Source organism: Sturnira hondurensis, unplaced genomic scaffold (assembly GCF_014824575.4).
Source record: "Sturnira hondurensis isolate 20B ecotype Veracruz unplaced genomic scaffold, ASM1482457v3 Scaffold0006437, whole genome shotgun sequence".
Taxonomy (NCBI): Eukaryota; Metazoa; Chordata; class Mammalia; order Chiroptera; family Phyllostomidae; genus Sturnira; species Sturnira hondurensis.
Window position 1 is genome coordinate 6019308 of NW_028079068.1, and position 19660 is coordinate 6038967.

Consider the following 19660-nt stretch of genomic DNA (forward strand, 5'->3'; position numbering starts at 1 on the left):
TCCCTGGCAGGCGTGCATCTCCGGAACTCTAAGTGTCCCCATGAGCCATGCCACCAGGGGAGCAGGGGGCAATGGCTGCTCGTCCCGGGCTTACCCCCAAACCTGTCTCCAAGGCCCCCTTTGCTCTGACTCTGCGTGAGCCAAAGCAGCCCTGCCCAGGCTCTCCCATTGCTTCTTCTACCCTAAGCCTTTCCTTGTTTCACTGCCCCCATTTTAATAACTGTATTCTCAAAATCAAAAGAAGAAAATAACTTGTCCAATGCAAACCACTTTTAAAAGGCTGAGGTGGCATTTTGAGCCAAGGTGTCATATAGAGGTGCCAGACTACCTGCCAATGCCACCTGGAGCTCACATCTAGCATGTAAAGTCCCTTGGTCATGAGGGATGAGGGGGTTTGGCTCAGGACAGAGAACAGCAGGGTTCTGAATATGAACTCTGGCGTCGGCACCTCTCTGGGGCCAAACCCTTATTTTGAGCCTGTTTCCTCTGTAAAGTAGGGTGGGAAAGGCCTCACAGAAGTAGCAGGAGGATTAAATGGACTAATGCAGTACAGCATTTAGCACAGCATCTGATATATATTAAATGCTCAGTAAATATCTAAAATAACACCACAGCAATTGTAGAACAAAAACAGCAAAAAACAGGTGTTAATGCTTTATTGCTCTCTCACAGTAAGTAAATCCTTGGGACAGAGAACTCGGCCTGGCAGGTAATTAAGTAGGTTCGGGACGAGGAATTGCTAGTTTTTCCCCTTCTGTAGCATCTCTGCAAAGTCAGCAGGAACCTGAGCCCACGTCTGCGGGTGGGAGGATGCACAGAGTGTTCTACACCCACTTGGCAGCGCTGGGCTCCTTATTTTTCCTTTCAGCTGCATGAACACTCTAAACTGTACATACAATTTAAAATACACGTGCAGCTTTGAGACCACGGCTTTCTCGGTCCCCAGGGGCCCCGGCTCCAGATGACAGTGTCCTGGCGGCGTTTCTGATTACGGACATGAGTCTCAGCCCAGGTATGGGCGAGCAACTTCTCACATCCCGCACACTTCATCACACTCACACCCAGCTCTGCTCACAGAAACTCTGCTCTGGGGTTTGCATCCTTTTAAAAGACATGGCCAGCTCAGTTCCAGTGGCTTCTGCATCTCATCACACCCTGGATCATTAGCTCTATCTCATTACGCCCCGGCCCAGCGGGAATGGGATCAGTTCTTTTCAGGTGCCCGGCCTCTCACCACACCTCCACACAGTCCCAGGCAGGCGTCCCTGCCCCCGCCAAACAAGGACAGGGGCTTCCAGCTGCTCGCACGTCGTCGTTCCAGCAGCCACTGCGGAGGCTCCGCTGCCTTTCGAATCTGGTCACACACTTATGAATTACGTGCAGCCTGTAACGGTGGTGCCTGGTCCGGACAGAGCCGGGACCTGTGTGGGGCCCCGCTGTGCTTTGTTCCCTGGTCCTTGGTGCTCTGTCACCCTCCCTCTGAATCACGCCAGGTTTGTGTCACACCCTCGCCACAGGAGGACAGCTGCTCTCAGGTGTGCTTATTTCCACACGCACTTTGCTTCTCCAGCAAAGCCCCGTGGGCCAGGGCGCTCCCTGTTTCTGTGCCCTGCTACAAGGACGGCTGTTCTGCTGCTCCTCACGTACCTGCCCCCAACGGAGTGCATCTAGTGTGCCCGGGGCCCGTGAGCCTCCGTGCTGTACCGGGAAGTTTCCAGGCCCTGTTCCTGGGGAGGCAGCCACAGCTGCGCCTCAGAGCAAGAATCCTGAAGATGATGGCCTGGGTCCATTCAGAGCCTGTAAGGCAGGGATCCATTTTTTTTCTCCATCAACAACTAACTGATCCAGGATGAACTTCCAGGCCCTGTGCCATCCAGGGAGGGAACAGTGGACGGTGAGGCACACCGTGCGGAGCTTCCAGAAGGGCGGGGCTGAAGATGCCAGGCCTTAATCCTGGGAGACGTCTCCCTTGAGGAAAGGACGGCTTTGGCAGACAGCGAGGGGAACACAGACTCTGGGGAGGGCGGTGTCACGGAGGAGGCTGCCTGACTCTTCATCAGGTGACAGTATAAACTCCGTGGTACAAGGGACTGTCTCTTTTGCATGCCATTGCATGAATCCCGTGTCACCTGTGCTGTGACAGGCAATTATACTTTTCTGACTGACTGAACGAATGTATTAGCACTGAGACGTTCTGGGATATGGCGTGGCAGTAAGAATTATCAGGATTAGTTGCCAATTCAACTTGGCTGTATTTGAGGTTTCCTTCCCAGGCTATTTGAAGCACAAAGTAGTGACTGTCAGGCTGAGGAAACATTCAGGTGAGACCGGGGTCCGGGAGAGGGGCTGGGTGCCTGCGATGGTGTCACCTGGCAGAGGACAGTGTTCCAAGTGGGGCCCCGCATGGGGTCTGGACCACTGCCGACCTCAAGGGTCTGGGAGGCGGGAGCTCAGGCCAGTTCTCACACTCTGCCCTGTTCAAGATATTGGACATTTATTTTTTCTGTAAAATAAAAGACACAGTTTTCACTTGCACCAATAACTTTATTAAAAGATTTGAGTATTTTGGGTGTGTCAGCTCTCTCCCATCATTGGCTTCCAGTGGGTGGAGGCCGGGGTGCTGCTAAATGTCTTCCAATGCATGAGACAGCCCCGCGGCAGGGCATTATTTGGCTGAAATGTCAGCAGGACCGGGAAACTTCACAAACCACGCTGACACGTTTGATCAGCCACAGCAGCTTCTCCATACACTGCACACATCTTTTGTTGCATTTCAGTTGCGTTTTTACTTTTCTTGCAATAATAAGCATCATATGCCAAAAATGTTGCGTATTTTCTTCCGTCTTCAATATTAAAGTGGACACACAATTCACCGATTTTGATGTTTTTTTAATGCATGCTGACATGACAGCTGTCACAGCACAATCTAACAGAATTGTTTCCAATGAAGTTAAAGACACCTAATAAGCACTATGAGAGCTGTCATACGGAGTTTTGGGCCAACCCAGTAATGACAGTGTCCCCACTGTCTCGCACCAGCACGCACCTGCCAGCACCTGGCACCCATGTGACCTCAGGGAGTATCTGCTGAGTAAAGAACACAAGAACAACGATACACAACATTTAAGCTTCTCAAACTTTTTTATTGTTCTGGTTTTCCCACCAAGACCAGCGCTGTGCAAACAGGTGTAGAATTCTGGATGGCTGGGGCGCTGGGGATCGATCATGTCGGGTCGGAGCCCTTCCCGCTCTCCCTTCCACCTGGTTTTGGGGGTGTTGCAGTCAGCGCTTGCTCGCTCCCGGGCACATCAACCATGGGCAGCAAGGGCCCTCGGAGACCTGGGCAGCGGGGAGGCCCGGTGTGCGGGAGCAGTGCGCGCTCACACCGCCCAAAGAGCTCCAGAAGCGGACTTGGCTGGGGGGCGCAGGGAGGAGGAGTGTCAGGGCTGCCCCGTCTTTTCTGCACTTTGCTGGGCAGACCTGGGCCATTTCTAAGGCGAGGAAGGCCTCAGGGCTCCTGCGGGGGGTAAATGAGCACCTAAGCATCGGTCACACCCAATGTTATCAGTGATGTGAAAAGTTCTCTAGCCATTATTTTCTCTTGGCAAGTGCAGGGAGAAAATCGAGAACGATGGAATCACCTTTCATTCTTCCATTTTGGTCATTACTTTGATAGCTCTTGGTTTTGATAGAGCAGAAACGAAAATGAAAAGGTAACAGACTGACTAAGAACCCGTGTAGGAGCTGCTACATACAAAAGTGTCCCAGGGATTGACATGAAAGGACTTTTTTGGGGCCTGGCCCCGAGGAGCTCCTGCTTTGGTTCGGGGAGTTCGTGGAGAACTCCATCCAGCTGAGAAGCCATTCACTGGGTCTTGGCAACAGAGACAGAAAGCAATGCACATACACCATTTCACTGAACTGTGAACTGACAAGGTCAGGAGAGTAAAAATCCCACTGTTTATGTAAGAGCAGTTTTGGGAAGAGACTGAACCTTTGCTCACAGTCTCCTTTCCAAAGATGGCAGTAATCGCGCGTTCATTGTTTCAGAGTCCAATTTGACACAACCTCCTCCTCGTCCCACCCTAGCCCGTTTGGAATCGACCGCCTGAAATCAAAACGCTCTGTACTGCCAACTCCCTTTGGAGTTTCTATGAAAAGCCACAGCTAGAGAAAAAACCCCTTATATCTCTTCACTAAAGCATTAGTGTGGAGAAAAAAAAAACTAAGTCAGCTCAGAATATACCAATAACATATCAGGGAAAGAAGTAAGTATGACTGAGTAAACAACACTGACCGCTCCCCCACCCCCCGACCCCACGCAGGGCCCCCGTTAAACCGTAGTTATCTTCTTGTCCTTGGTGGCTTGCTTGATGGCCGCCTGCTCGCAGATGATCTCCTTGAGCCGCTGCAGCCTCATGTTCTGGGTGGTCTGGTCCCCCACGCCCGTCTGACTGCGGTGCAGCAGGGCCAGGGCGTGGATGTACTCCAGCTCTGTGTACTTCACGCCCTGGTCCACCACCAGGTTCAGGAGCTCATCGGCCGTGTTGTACAACATCTCGTAGTACTGCCTGCGGGGAAAGACAGAGGGCACCGGTCACCGTCTCTCCTGCCAGCGACTTCCGTGTGGTTTTAGGGGTGGTGAACCGGCGGTTTTTAAGTTACCTGGTTTACTTATTCCACAAACACTGACTGATCACTAGGCATTGTGCTAGGCTCTGTGAACATAACGGAGAACGAGACAGACCCGGTCTCTGTCCTCTTGGAAGTCATGAGCTCTCCTTGTGCCAATAAAGAGAAGACCCAGGGAGACCTCACATCTTTCAGAGTTCAATCAAGAATTCCTCCGAATTTTGCATTTAAGTCTGAAACAAAGGGAGGTGGGACACAGCACCAAGAGGGAGAAAAACAATAACCTGGCAGGCACTGCCAACAGTTTTTATCTCGTTCAATTCTTCATTCATCCACTCATTCAATGCAGGTTCTGAGGGATGCAGGGTTTTCTACTCCACAGGGCAGGATAATAATAATACCTACCTCTTAGGGTTACTGGAAAAATTAATGAATCTATATAAAGCACTTAGAATGGTGCCCAACACAATCAGATGTGCTCTGTAAACAGTAACTATGGTTGGAAATATGATGCTAGTGCATTAAGAGTAATGCACTAACGGTAACAGCTGTACACAGTGATGAGCAAGACATGGCCTCTTTCCGCAAATGGCTCAGAGACAAGTGGGAAAGGTAATGAAAAGCAGAGCAATAATAACTGCGTCTCTGCTGCTAAGTTAATTTCCATGTTCTGTCACTTCCCCTCACTGCACCCAGCGAGCTACTGTCCCTTGTCTCAGACCCAGAAGCCGAAAGCACAGCGAAGTCAGAGGGCTGGCCCGATGTCACACACATGGTGAGTGGCTGTGCCGGGACAGGTTTCCGACTCTCAGTCCAACACTCTTCGTTCATAGACACAGCCAAGAAGAACGGTCCAAACGCCACGAGGAGGCGCACACTGTGAGTTTGGGCAGAGGAAGAAGTCCCAGTGCGCCGAGGGCAGGGTGAAGGGTCCAGAAGGCTTCACGGGGGGTGGCATACTGTCAGGTGGGGTTTCCAGGGGGAAAGTCTAGATTCAGGGAAGGGGAAGAGCAGGGGCAAAGGCAGGGAGGGGAGACTGGTCAGCCGGGGATGGGGAGTGTGGGGAGGGTGTGCAGCTGAGGACAGGCAGGGGGGCCAGGAAGGCAGTGAAGTCAGAAGGTAGAGAGTTTGCACGGCAGCCTAGTTATATCACTGAAGACCCCCAGGCCGAGTTAAACCAATAAAGGCCCTGCCTTCCCCCTTCTCGAGGTTCTGTGGGGAGCAGAGGTGATGTTGCAAGTTGTTCTTCTGGAAGATTAATGTGACTGCCGTACGCAGAGTGTCTGGGAGGGGGCCACTTTGCCAGGATAGAGAGGACATGACAAGGCAGCTGGCCTGGGGCAGGCAGGGGTCAAGGAGCCCTGCAGGTCTCCCAGGAATCTTGTCCTCTGGCCTTGGGCCTGGGGTTTGTTTCTTCTTCATCAGGAACATCCTGGAAAACAGTGTCTGGGAGAGAGCTCAGCCGCCCCTGGGCTACGGTGGGGCTGCGGTCGGTCAGAGCACTGGAGTCTTCTCTCACCCTGCTCTGCCTAGCCTCCTTTTCTAAGTAACACACTCTAATTGTTTTGCAGGCAGGAGAAATAACTCTGCCATGTGACTATTCAGGAAGAACGGTGGCAATGGCAAGTGCACCCTAGCTCAGCAGGCGGGTGAGTGACGCCTGGCAGCCACTAGACCTGCACCCTGGCCCGGGGTCCTCGTGGGGGTGACTCTGGGGGTGTTTCAGAGGCATGTTTGGTCCAACCCGTGGAGCCACATCCTGCGGAGTCGTTACTCAAGGGGAACCTCCAATGCAGACGGAGGTGCTTCGGATAGAGGAGACGTGTGACCTCGGACCCCCGGAGGCCTGGGACCGGACCTCAGCTACAGACAGGAACCTGCCTGAAGCTTCAGGCTCAGCATAACACCACGTGAATGACTCCTACGCCACAGGAGACCTGCTGTGATCATAAAATCCCACTATTAAAACACACAAACCCTGCTGCTGAAGGATCAGGCATCACACTGACCCAATGGCTTCACGTGCCCTCTGGCACCAGTGGCTTCTTCCCTTGTTTTGACAAACAAGGCCCTACCTTAGCTAATTCTGGTTCCCTTAGGTGCACAGGTGCCCACAGACTGTGTCCATTTGCAGAACTAAGCACCCATTTAAAAAACGCTCAAGAAGAACACATGTTCACATCAGATTCACCAAATGGAGTGAGAGAGCTTGGGGCTTGTGGTTCTTTCAAAGCCAGAAGGGGCCTGAGAGCTGCAGTTCCGGACTGGAGGTTCTCAAACTGCAGGGCCCTGGGGAGCTACGGAAAAGTACAAGGCCCCGAGGCCCCTCCCCCATCCTCTCACGCCTGGAGGTTGTGAAGCAACCAGGAGTCTGAGCTGGAGTCTTCGGGGTGTGGGAAAGGATGCACAGCCATTCCCAGCTCCGGGAGCCAAGGACCTAACAGCATTAGGGAAGGAGACAGAAGCAGTAAGTCGGCTGTAATGCTTCTCAATGAGATTAAACCAAAAGAATTGGGTTTCTGTGCTGATGATGCTGATTATGTTCATCATTTATCTTAAGAAGTAGCATTGAGCCCATCAGGTCAGATTAAATGGAATTTCCCTCAAAAAAATCGGTGACTCGTTTCCAGGGGTAAACAGCAGTTTTCTCCAGAGACCACTGGTCCCCCCTGGGCACAAATGACAAAAGAGAGATGCCCAGAGTTCCAGTCCTGAGTCCTCTAGTGTGATAGGGACAAAGGCGTGCCACTTAAGTCCACAATGCGTCCACGCCCTCTATGCAATGCAGACTGTCACAAATCCCAGGATGACACTCGGAGGGACTGACAGCCTCGAAGGGTCCTCATGAGCCTGGAGGAGCAAGGCCCCGGCATCGCAAGGCTGAGTTACTGAACAAAACTGGCAGCTAACTGACAGTGCATTCTCCACAGGTGGGGTAAAACATCCCATAACCACAAAGACATACTAGAGCATAAAGAAACAAATATTTAAAGATGAAACTCATTCATCTTTCAGAACAGTTCCCAGCTGCAAAGGCCACACTAAACCAGGACAGCAACCAGCACGCTTGGAGGTGGAGAAAGGCTGCGCCAGGGCCCGACGGAGAAAAGGGGCAAGTGCCCCAAACTAGACCGTCATACGAGCTTCTGTGACAAATACTGGCACATTGACACGGAATCACGTACCCCGACGGGGATAAATAACTGATCAGCACTTATGGAGGCCTCGGGGCAACGGAACCCTGATTTTCCTCACCAAGCACGACAAGAGCAGCCTTGGCCCCCCAGGCACCGTTTTGCAGAAGACAGCACCTGACTAGGCTGGGGGATGGGGCCGGTGAACACGCCCTCCACTTACACCCTCTCTGGAGCATGACTTGTGGAGCCAGTCTCTCCTTAGCCCCTAACGTCAACGGGCCGACTGCTACACGTGGCCAGAGAGCCTACTCTGGAACCCAGTGCCATGCACTGGGGGACACTTAGTGAGAGGCAGTCTCCTCCCACCCTTGGGCACACGTTAACAAGAACAGTATCCCACTTGGAGCCGCACTAACATAACGGACCCTTTGGTGCGGGCGCTGCAGTCATCCACGACTCACAGACGGGCCGGCCGAGCTTTAGAGGATGTGGGTGACCTGTCTCAGGCATCAACAGGAGGGACTCTGAGCCCTGGACTCACGCTGAAGCCACCAGAACACAGAAGTATCTACAGTTATACAAAGCACAAGTACTAATTTCGGAGAATACTTGTATAGCTAATTCGTTTTTAGTCGCGATTTAGGAAACACGAATTTCATAAAGCTCACACACTGACTCAACTCTCTCTGCCTTCCGCTCTGATGAAAGCAGCTAGCATCGTGGCAATTCAAAACTCACGGAGCCCCTTTGCAGTTATACGTGAACAGCCGTGGGTTTGGTCTGGGGATTCAGTGTCTAAAGCGCATAAAGAAGTCACGCCGTAAGTTTGGCATTCGGGGGTCACAGGAAAGCCCTTTGGCTTTCTCACTCACTCTGTCGCCTCTCTTTACTTCTCCCTTTTTGCTCCTCCAAGCTAGTAATGGACAAGGTGACCTTTCTTTCCAAAAGTTGGCTGCCCTTCTGATTCATTACTTCCTCGAGGAAGGGAGATAATTAAGTAATTTCATTGTGAAGACTTTCTCATCTAGCCCTTCCTGAGATAAAGATAGTATTAATATCAACAAGAGAATTAGGCTCTGAAGCTGACTTCTTCAATGTAAGTTTCAAAGGAAGAAAAATTTACCTGAATATAGCTTAGCATTAACCTTACTCTGCTCCCCACACTCCTCTTAGCCAGTAGCCTCAGCATTCTGAGCTCTTAAATAAAACCCACTAGCAGATGGGTCACTAAATTATCAGATGAAACATTCAACTCCTGTTTTCTTGCTCACTCAATAGTACATACGCTAATAAGCAGGGAAATGGAAAGAGAGAAAAGAAAGGAACTGAATAATCTATACACTAGATAATCATCCTGTAAATAATTGAGAGGTAGTTATAGCGGCAAGACTTAGAGAAGTAAATAGATACTCAAGAGATCAACTCAACTCAGACTCCAGTTGTCTTGCATACCCCGCCCCCCACAACCAGCTGTGTGACCTTGGGCAAACCCTGTCAGCTCTCTGAACCTCTGCTTCCCATATGAAAAACGAGTTTACAGCAGATGCCACTTAAGCACTGGGTTTTGGATTGGAAAACCTTTACAGCCTCCTCTGCCTGGTCCTTTAAAATCACGGGCTCCCACCACAGCGAGCTGATGCCGATTTCCCCCAAGCCATTACTGCACGAAGCGGCACTGACTGACTTACAAAGGTTCTGAACAGGTGTAAACTGAGCTCCCTGCGCTTTCCAAACCAGTAACAAACGGGATGGTAATCCTGTGTGTCAGAAGAATGAATTAGCTCATTAAAACATATAACGTAATTGCTCTCATTTGTCTTTCCCTTCCAAGAGCTTAGAGTTTATTACAGACATGACTGAAAATTCTCATTTGAAATCGTTGAAGTTATTTTCATTTTAGGAATGAGAAAACTAAGGTAGAGAAAAGCTAATAATTTTTAGAGACTTAGGAGCAGAATTAGATTTACAGTTTACATTTGGACAGTTTTTAACACTCCTGACAATGGACTGTGCGGGTTTTTGTTCCACCCAGGACACTCCAGAAGAAAGGTCAAGTACGATCTCTAGAAAGTTCGGTGCAGAAATTCCCTCAGCTGGTGGCAATCATTCGAGAGCCTGGGAGTGTGCTATAAGGCCTGTGTGGGCTTCTCTGATGGGCTGTTTCCCCCTATTTTCTTTATATAAAGTGGCACACACGCGCACACCAGGGCCTTCATTTGGGGCATTATTCATACATGGCAGTTACCCGCTGGCCTGTTCTGATAACCCCCCTTCTTCCTGGGAAGATGTGAACAGTTGATGTCTGTCGTGCCCATCCCTCTCAGGAATGCAATCCCGTATTTTTGGTAGCAGCAGTCCCAGCCTTGTTATATTTCTCTTAAAAAAAAACCAAAAAACCCACCCCCAAACCAAAACACAACCACTTAACACCAAGGAATTGCTCTGAGACCTGTCCCCTATGAGAGGATGACCTCTCCCTAGGTCAGTCATAGTTGCTGAAAAGGGGGAAAATTCTTGTTCCCTTAGCTACAAACGTTGCTCCCCACCTTTGGAACGCACTCCAAATTTATAAAGAGCCATGGCTGAAATGTCCTCCTCGACAATGTGAGGATTCGTATGTCACTCTCCGCTCCATCAGATAATTTTTTAAATTAAGTTTTCTTACAGCCAGGATAGAGCAGGCTCTGCATTTTAAATTCAGTGCAATTAAAACTGTGTCTCTTTGGTCTGGGCACTGCCTTTGGTCAAACCCCAACTGTAGGAATAATTATTCAGTCCATTAAGAAGTCTGCTCAACTCCTTCCCCCGTTTTGAAGGTTTTAATAAATATTGATCAGGCACATACTTCTGTTTGCACTTGCCAAAGCAATTCTGATGGATTCATCTTCTGATGTTATCAAATAATGAAATATGAAAGAGTGAATAGAATTACCCTCTCGTTCTGTGATTTTTTATTTAGGCCCTTCATTTTACTTTCATAATTGTGTTTGTCTCAGGCTCCCGTAAATGCCCTTTGATTATCAAAAGGCGAGTCCGGGTTAAGGAGAGCTATGCTGCGCTGAATATCACTTTAGAGAGTCTTTGCCATTAAAATAAATTATTGAATATCACTTTAGGGAGTCTTTTCCATTAAAAAAATAAATTATCTAATGGCACAGATTGATAAAAGGACCCAGTACTGTGCATTTGGATGGCCTCGACGCTGCGTGTCGCTTACCAATCAGCACAAGGCTCTGATTGGTCGCTCCCCGCTACTGTCTGTCCCTCTCGGATTAGCGATCTGGGGAAGGACTGCGGAGGTGTGCTGAGGAACACTGACTCAGGGACCCCGTGGCTTTGCCGGTTTTAAGTAATGAAATGGAATTTGCAACTTTGCAGTAAATAACGCAAACAATTTCTTCAAAGGGCAACCTAGCGTTATTATTACTAATGCTCGGGAAACTCTAGTAACATTTTAAATGTTAATATAACATGGAGAGTCGTTGCTGCAAGAAGCATCTTTTATCTACACTTAAAAAAACAATCCAATCCAGGCCCAGACCAAAGGCATCAAAGGCACTGGGAAAATGCTTTCATTTAAAGTAAGATAAATCTCATTGCTTCCTGGCCTTTTGGCTAAGATCAAGTGTAAAGTAAGATAAACCTGGGCCTTGCCAGCCAGCCTGCTTACCTGCACTACTACCAAAGAGTCAGAGGGCCCTAGACAAGGAGCAAGACCCGAGGTCCCTGCTCCAAGTGACTGGCAGAGCTAGTGATGGAGGAATGAAGGGGTCACTGGTGTTGTTTCTGTATTTACAACGTGGGGGACCTTCTCCACTGGTGGGTGGAAGGTCAGTGCGGCTAGGCCTGGGCTGCATGGCTTTGATGGGAAAAGCTGGCCACCAGAGCATTATGCCAACAAGGCCAAGGTAATGGGCTGATTCTGCAGGTGCCAGCTGGTTCTGTTCTTGAGCGACTGACTCTGCCCCTGGCCAGCTAGCTCACACGTGCGTTAAGCCACGGACTGAGTGAGGTTGAATGCGCAGTTCCTTGTCACTGCTAGCGGCATTAGGATGCCAGGACTGCTATTCAGCCTTAGTCACACCTGACTCTGACCTTTTGGCCCTAGTTAGAAAGCCTAGTACCCTTCTTTGTACTGTTGTAAGAGATTTCTCTACTCTGCTGAGACAAAAGACTGGATCTTTTAGGACTGAGGGGCCAGACAGGGAAATGGTTTTGTCAGTGAAACCAGAAAATCAGCAGATTATTTGAAAAGTGCGAGCATATGCAAATCAGTAGGTCCCAAAGGCAAACACTCTGTGTATTTACTAAACCCTGAGGTTATTTATGAAAGAGAGAAAACCTAAATAAAACAAAGCTACCAAATGAGCCACCTGAGAGTCAAGGACATGTGACTCAGGATGTCAATTAAAAAAATAATAGACTAAATCAGAAGGAGCTAATAGAAATATGGACAGTATCCAGCAGGCTTTAATTAAAGACCCCAATACTCGGACAAACGTGATGGATACCTTTGGGTAGCAACGTGATTTGGTAGATGCAAAGACCACTGTGAATAATATATATTTGGATGTCAGTGAACCATTCCATACAGTGCCTCTAAAAAACATTACCAGCAAAACAAATTTATTCTGAATGGCTATTCCGAGAGCACACAGGCTGAAAAACAAAGGGTAATGATAAAGGCAAACCAACAAATTCGGAAGAGAAAGCAGCCAGAGAATGCTCAGGACACTGGCTTGTAACTGACCCTACTTAACACCTTAATTCACGTGCAGGACCACACGGAACAGTGGAAAGGGCAACACTACTAAACTGAGAAGGGCCGTGAACAGCGACAAAGGAAAGGAACTGCGGTAAAGGACTCGGAGGATTTAGAATTTGGGGCCGCAAATGACAAAACGAGATTCATCTTGGGAAAACCCAGGGGCATTTGTCTGGAAGAAACTCCAGCAGCCTGTACCCCATAGCTGGGAGGAATCCCCGAACAGGAACGGTGGAGGCGATCATGGAGGTGTGTGGGGTGGGGCCAAGGCATGGAACCATGGCACTGTCTCAGTTCCCATGAAAGACAGTGCCAGTTACAGGTCAAGGTGACGATCACCTGTCTTTGCTGTACTTCTGAGTTCTGGGTTGCTTTCTACCACAAGCCAATTGAAAGGAAATCAGAAAAAAGCATCGAATGGGATTAAAGGGACAGGAGGTGGGAGGAAAAAGGCTTACGTCCAGCCCTGTTTTTGCTCAAATGTCTGCTTCTCAGGAAGTGAGCTTCTCCGTGACCACCTCATCTACAATGACACCTGCCCGGTCCTCTTTGGGCTCTGTCCTTTCTCTGAGCTTTGCTTTTGTCTTTAGCACCTACCTCCACCTANCGAACAGGAACGGTGGAGGCGATCATGGAGGTGTGTGGGGTGGGGCCAAGGCATGGAACCATGGCATTGTCTCAGTTCCCATGAAAGAAAGTGCCAGTTACAGGTCAAGGTGACGATCACCTGTCTTTGCTGTACTTCTGAGTTCTGGGTTGCTTTCTACCACAAGCCAATTGAAAGGAAATCAGAAAAAAGCATCGAATGGGATTAAAGGGACAGGAGGTGGGAGGAAAAAGGCTTACATCCAGCCCTGTTTTTGCTCAAATGTCTGCTTCTCAGGAAGTGAGCTTCTCCGTGACCACCTCATCTACAATGACACCTGCCCGGTCCTCTTTGGGCTCTGTCCTTTCTCTGAGCTTTGCTTTCGTCTTTAGCACCTACCTCCACCTAAAAATGTGTATCACTGAAAATGTCTTTAATGTGTATTGGGTAACTTTATGTATAAAGGTAGAGACCCCCCATAAAACAGTGGTTGTGACCATGGATTCAGCAGCCAGGGGCATGGGTTTGACTTCCAGTCCTGCCTCTGACTGTATGATCACGGGCTATTTATTAATCTCTCTCTTCCTTACTTTCTTCATTTGAGAAGGGAAATCGCACCGTGGGGCTGTCACAAGGATGGCATGACGAAGCAAAGTGGCTGGAATGGAACAAATGTCCTACAAGCGCTTTTCCATAACTACGTGTCTGCCCTGCCCCTCCCTAGAATACAGGCTCAGTGAGAGGGAAGTTGGGTTCTGCACCGTTCTTGTTACCCCTCGGCTCAGCGCAGGGCACCTGGTGGTGTTGAAGAACTCAAAAGGAGTGAATGCCTGAGAGAGCCGACAGTCAGTAAATCCCGTTAAGTGACTGAGCACAATGTAAAACGTAGTCTGATTCTTTGCCACCGGAAGGAGAGGAGCTATGAATAAAATAGGTGCTCCATGCAAAGACAAGGGGGCGTTCCCCTGCAACTCAGACTCTGCCTTTGGGACAAGTGCTTGCAACTGGCAAAGGGGAGGCCCAGCAGGTAAGAGATCCCTGCAATCTCCCACTTTCCTTTCTTTCTCTGGTGGAAACAGACATGAATGCCCGGATATTTCTCGGCCTGCCTGGACCTCAGTTTCTGCATTTACCCAATGAGCTAAATTGGATTATACATCACAGGTTAGGTTTGATGAAACCAAATGATGTGGTAAGGCACTTGCTGTGCAACAATGGTAAGAACAGCAGCTAACTTACTGTACTTCCTGGCCACCTGTGTACTGTTTCTTCCTTCAGCACAACTGTAGGAGGTAGCAATGGTGTTTCATTAAGCCTTCCCTCTCCACTGCAAAGAGTGGTTTTGTCTCTCTTCTTTCTTTTTCTAAGGTCAACCCTACACCCTCGATCCCACTCTCTCCCAGTGCCTTTAGGGCCCTGCTGGGGTTTCGTTTTAACTCCTGTATCTGGCATCTAGCCCGTTCACTGCTTCTTTCATTTCTGCCTTCAAACACCCTTACATCGCTCATATTCTGAAAACCAAACAAAGCCAAACAACAAACCCCAAGCCCTTTGCGATCCTGTGTCTACTCCCTTCTCATCGTGCCTCTTCTCCTTTCATTGTTACATTTCTGGGAAAAAAATCACTTGTATTCACAGCCTGTCCTTCTAAAGCCCCCACTTATCTGAAACGATTCAGAAAGGTCACCAGTACACCCTAGTGGCCAAACACAATGGCCTTTGCTTAGTACTTTTCCCCTTGGCAGTTTTCCATCCAGAACTCAACTCTCTTTGAGCCCCGCTATTTCGATCCCTCCCCCATCCCCCTCGGTCCCTTTGATGTTCCCACAGGCTCCCACACTGCCTGCCCCCTGCAGGTGTTCCCCAGTCAGGCGCTGGCCCCTTGCTCTTTCTCTGCTCCCTCCCAGCAGTCTTGTCTGTTCATGAGATGTTCTCTCTTTTTCTCTCAAGCTCTGGTCTCTTCATTGATCAAAGCTTCATTTGCTCTGCTTTGCAGACATTTCTACCAGACGTCCTTAGCAGCTAGCCTCCCTGACTTCCAAATTTTGCTCAGCAGAAGTGTAGTTTCCAACACCTCAGAATGTCTGGATCACTTCTGAGTTTCTGCTCTTCCATTTCTTTTGACCATGTCCACCAGGTCTATCATGATAACATCTTTTATAGTCATTTCTTCTTTCCAATCTCATTATCACAGATCTTAATTACTTCTTCCTGGCCATTACAACAGTCTCCTACTGCAGTCTCTCCCCATCACTAACTCCTCCCAGACTCATCCCCGGTTCAAGGGCATCTACAGCAACCACAACAACTTGTGTGTTCACCAGCGCTAACAGGACTCAGTTCAGACTTTCATATCCAAGGCCTTTGAAAGATCTGGCCCCTATTCGACTTTTTCTCCTGCTTTCCGCCTGCATCAGCCTATTGAAGCCAAACTTAGCTACTCACTGTTCTAGAACACACCTAGCGCTTTTTGGCTCTGCACCCACGTATCCGATGCCTAACAAACCTTCAGGACTGCTAAGATCCTCTGTTCTCTGTGAAGCTATCTGAGCAATTTCTTCTTTCTGTTACTTACAGCACGGGTCGCCCACTTACTATCTACCATTCAGAGTAATGTCTGCTTCACAAAATTTTTTTCCCCCACCTAGTGAGATGATAGAAAAAGGTATTGGGGTATTTCTTTATTACCTGTGCAAACTTGGAGAAGTTAATTAACCTTTTGGGGCCTCGGTTTCCCCCTAAATTATGGATACTGATTGTACCAACAACTCATCAGGTTGTTAGCAGGACTGAAGGAGCTAACAGCTGTAAGGTGCTTTGAACAGTGCCTGGCGTATAACACACGACTGTTTGTTAAAGCGAACAACAAAACAAACACACAGACAAAAGGGACAAAAAGCATACAGCGCAGTCTCCCGCCATTCCTTACACCCATACGAGCATACCTGTGTGTGTGACCGAGTGTGTGTGCACACAACAGTTAGAGAGAAATGGTGTTTACATGCTCTGCCATACTTCGCTGTCTCTACTTAACAATACGTCTTGGAGATGGTTCCACTTCAACACGTATCGATCCGCCTTATTCTTAATGGCTGCAAGAGAGTTCAACCGTGTGGATGGACCGTAATATATATTTATCAACTTCTCCCAGGACGCAGCCTTCCTGCAGGAAGGCTCTCAGCGGCGACAATGGCTATGGCTTATGGCTCTCTGCAGCACCCTCAGCGCTTACACGGTACCTTTCAAAGTTGTTTTTCTATTTGTTTATTTGCTCAACAAATATTTCAGCATCAATTATGCACCAGGTGGTATACAGCAGGTCATGTGGGTAACAGAAGGGAGTAAAACACAGCCCTAGCTCTCTGGAGGGGCAGAGTCTGGTGTGACAGTAGCCATATAATCACAGTTAGGGGACAGTGGCTTTTAATAAAGGTACCAATGAGCCTCTCAGAGCACCAGCGGAGGGGCTGTATCCTCAGAGCTGTCGGAGAAGGCTTTGTGGAGGGGACGTGAATGATGGGGCAGACATGAGAGAAAGAAAGTGTTGGACAAAAACATGGAGTGTGTGAAGTGTGCGTGGAAGTAGGAAGTATACGGTACTGGGGGGAATTGCAGACGGTTTATTTCTCACCGGAGTGCAGGGGTATGTGGGGGCACGGGGAGGAGGCACTGAGGCCGGTGAGGTGAGCTGGGGCAAGACCACAGTGGCCGTGCGGTCAGGTCTGGACTTCCACTGCAGGTGGAAGAGGGGAGGGAGGGGGAGTCTGCCTTGGAGGTGGCAGCCTGGGCTTTTTCTCCGTTATTGGACAAAACGCCATCAATTAATACCATTTTTAATGAAAGAAGATATTTTAAAATTCCTCAAGTGGCAAAAAGATCATCTCAGAACGAAAGGTACATGCTTTCTTTTATGAGAAACGCAAACCCAGTACTACACTGTCCTTCTTTTTCGGATTGTCCCCCGGATGAGGACAGGCTTCAGGTCCCACCCTGGCATCTGAGGACTCATCCTGTGGTTGATGCGGAGGAGGCTTCAGGGAGAGCGTTTAGAGAGGAGTCAGGCAGCACGACCACGTGGTCGGGCAACACCTCGCCCGCCCGCATTGGGGGGGATGCAGTCGGAGGAGTGAGCATGCGTCAGACTGGCGACCACCCAGCCTCTCCCTCGTCAGATCGCACCCATCTTCAGGCACCCTCGCAGCTCCGTGACCCCAAGTGTGTAGCTGGACAAAATCTACCCCAAAGAGAGCGCAGGCTGCCGACATCTCACTTCCTGCACTTTCTTCCATCAGGCCGCCGCTGTGGGCTTGCATGGCCGGCCGAGATGAGGCAGGGAGGGCGGGTCAAACAGAAGAAGGCAGGGAGGAGCCTTTTACCCAGAGGGGCCTGCCATGGCTACCCCTCCATGGGGCTGGTGGAAATGTGACGGAGGAGGACGTCAGATGCATACAATTGTAAATTAGGGGTATAATTTATGATTTCTAATTAGGGAATTATAAATTAGGGGTACGATCACTGTCCTGTTTAGTCTCTTGACAGTCAGACACAGCAGGCTTGCTCACCTGAGTTCGGCAAACCAATAGAGGGCCTGGGAAGACGGTCACAGTGTCCACAGCGTCCGGTGACTGACACGGGGTCAAACCCTTGGATTCTTCACTACGGTTAAGGAGAGGCTCCCGGGAACTCCATAGTACACGGCAAGGACTTACACCAGATTCGTTTTTTTAAACTTGTTTTTAAAAAGCTTTTATTTACTTTTTTTATAGAGAGGGGAAGGGAGGGAGAGAGGAAGAGAAAGAGCCACAGGTTGCCTCTCATGTGCCCCCAGCTGGGGACCTGGACCACAACCCAGGCATGTGCCCTGACCGGGAATTGAACCAGCAACATTTTGGTTGGTTCGCAGTCCACTGCTGAACCCACTGAGCCACACCAACCAGGGCAAATTCTTAGCTTAGTACTGGATTTAAGTCTGGGGAGGGTGTCTGGAGGAAAATGAGTTGTACTAGGATACAATTAACCCCAGGAAAATACATTCTGAGAGTCAGCAGAGGAAAAGGGCAATGAGGGACAGAATGGCAATTTTTTAAAGCTGGCCTTTTTCACATAAAAACACTAGTACTCAGATTGCTTAACGCCGCTTTCCTAAGTCTATATACAAAGAAAAGGGCCTTTGACGGGGAAAATAAATATAGCATTGGCATTCTTTTTTTTAGAAAGAAAAAGTATTGGATTTAAAAGGGCAACATTAGGAAAGGAAGGTGTTCAGCCTTTAATGCCTCTATTTAAATGCTAATGACAACCTATGGCTCTGGACCACACAGAAAGGAAAGGCTTTGGAAGACCAAAAAGTGAATTTAAAAGGAAACCTGAATTTCTTGAAGAACAGTCTCTATGCCTGAAGAGAAGGGAGAGCACAGGATTGCGGGAGAGGAACAGGCCTCTGATCCTGGTGCAGTCCCGCCGCCACCCAGCAGGTGAGTGGGAAGGCAGGGACTCTGCCTCCAGGTTCCCCGTCCGCCACAACGTGTACCTGAGGGAGGGGGCGCTTTTCTGTTCCTGAAACTGTCCCCTAAGGGCCTGTGCCGAGGGAGGCCTGCTGTTTGGGAGGAAAGCCAGAAACCAAGGCTAGGAGGAAGCGCGGGGCCTGGGGCCACCGGGCCCAGAGCAGAGGGACACGGAGGGCACAGCCAGGGCCTCCTGAGCTTCGGTGCTGCCGAGTTTTGCATGGGAGGTGACAGTGTCGGATGCAGCGACTGAGGTCTCAGAGCTGGCCCTGAGAATTCAGGCGGGGAGGCTAGGAGAGCACGCGTGGGCGCCAGGGAAATGGGCTCAGCTAAGTGAAGCGGGGCCCAAGAAGGCCTTCCAGGGGATTCTAGTACTTTTTCATACTTTTATCTGCATGGTTAAGATTTGTACAGCTACAGTTCTGTAAAACCGCACTACTTTTCTCCTCCTAATGTCTCCTTCCAGAAGAAAAACAAAAGTAAGAGAAAGCGAAAAAGCAGGCAGCAGGCCAGACGGGGTGGGCACCTGGACATTTCACTCAGTCTCAAGCCCGAGCACAGAGACCAATGCTAATTTTATGAGCCTTGAAAACATTATACTCAGTAAAAGACGCTCGACACAAAAGAAAACAAGTTGTACGCTTCCCCTTACATGATGTGTCCAGAAACTCACAGACACAGAATGTGCGCTAGTAGGTCGGGGTGGGGAGTGAGGGGAAGTGGGGAGTGACCACTAATGGATAAGGGTTTCTCTCTGGGGTGCAGAAATGTTCTAAACTCAGCCACACCATTGGCAATGGCCACATCACTTTCTGACTGTACAACCCCCCCCCCCAATGAATTACATACTTTAAAGGGTTTTGTTTACATTATGTAGACTACATCTCAATAAAGCTCTTGTAAAACGCTAATGTTATGAACCAGACCCCTGACCGTACAGAAGATGCTCGTCCACAGCCAACACTGNTGATGGATACGGGTTTCTCTCTGGGGTGCAGAAATGTTCTAAACTCAGCCACACCATTGGCAATGGCCA

At 49.3% G+C, this 19660-nt stretch overlaps 1 protein-coding gene across 1 annotated transcript in view; it reads right to left on the bottom strand.

Moving 5' to 3' along the window:
• Window positions 1–3122: 3122 nt before the first annotated feature.
• The window catches only part of EXOC4 (exocyst complex component 4), a 679809-nt gene continuing 663271 nt past the window's right edge, over window positions 3123–19660 (bottom strand). Inside the window, exon 18 of the mRNA XM_037049172.1 lies at window positions 3123–4571. Within this exon, the coding sequence (XP_036905067.1) occupies window positions 4334–4571 (238 nt within the window). The 3' untranslated portion in view covers window positions 3123–4333. The remainder of the gene's footprint in view (window positions 4572–19660) is intronic.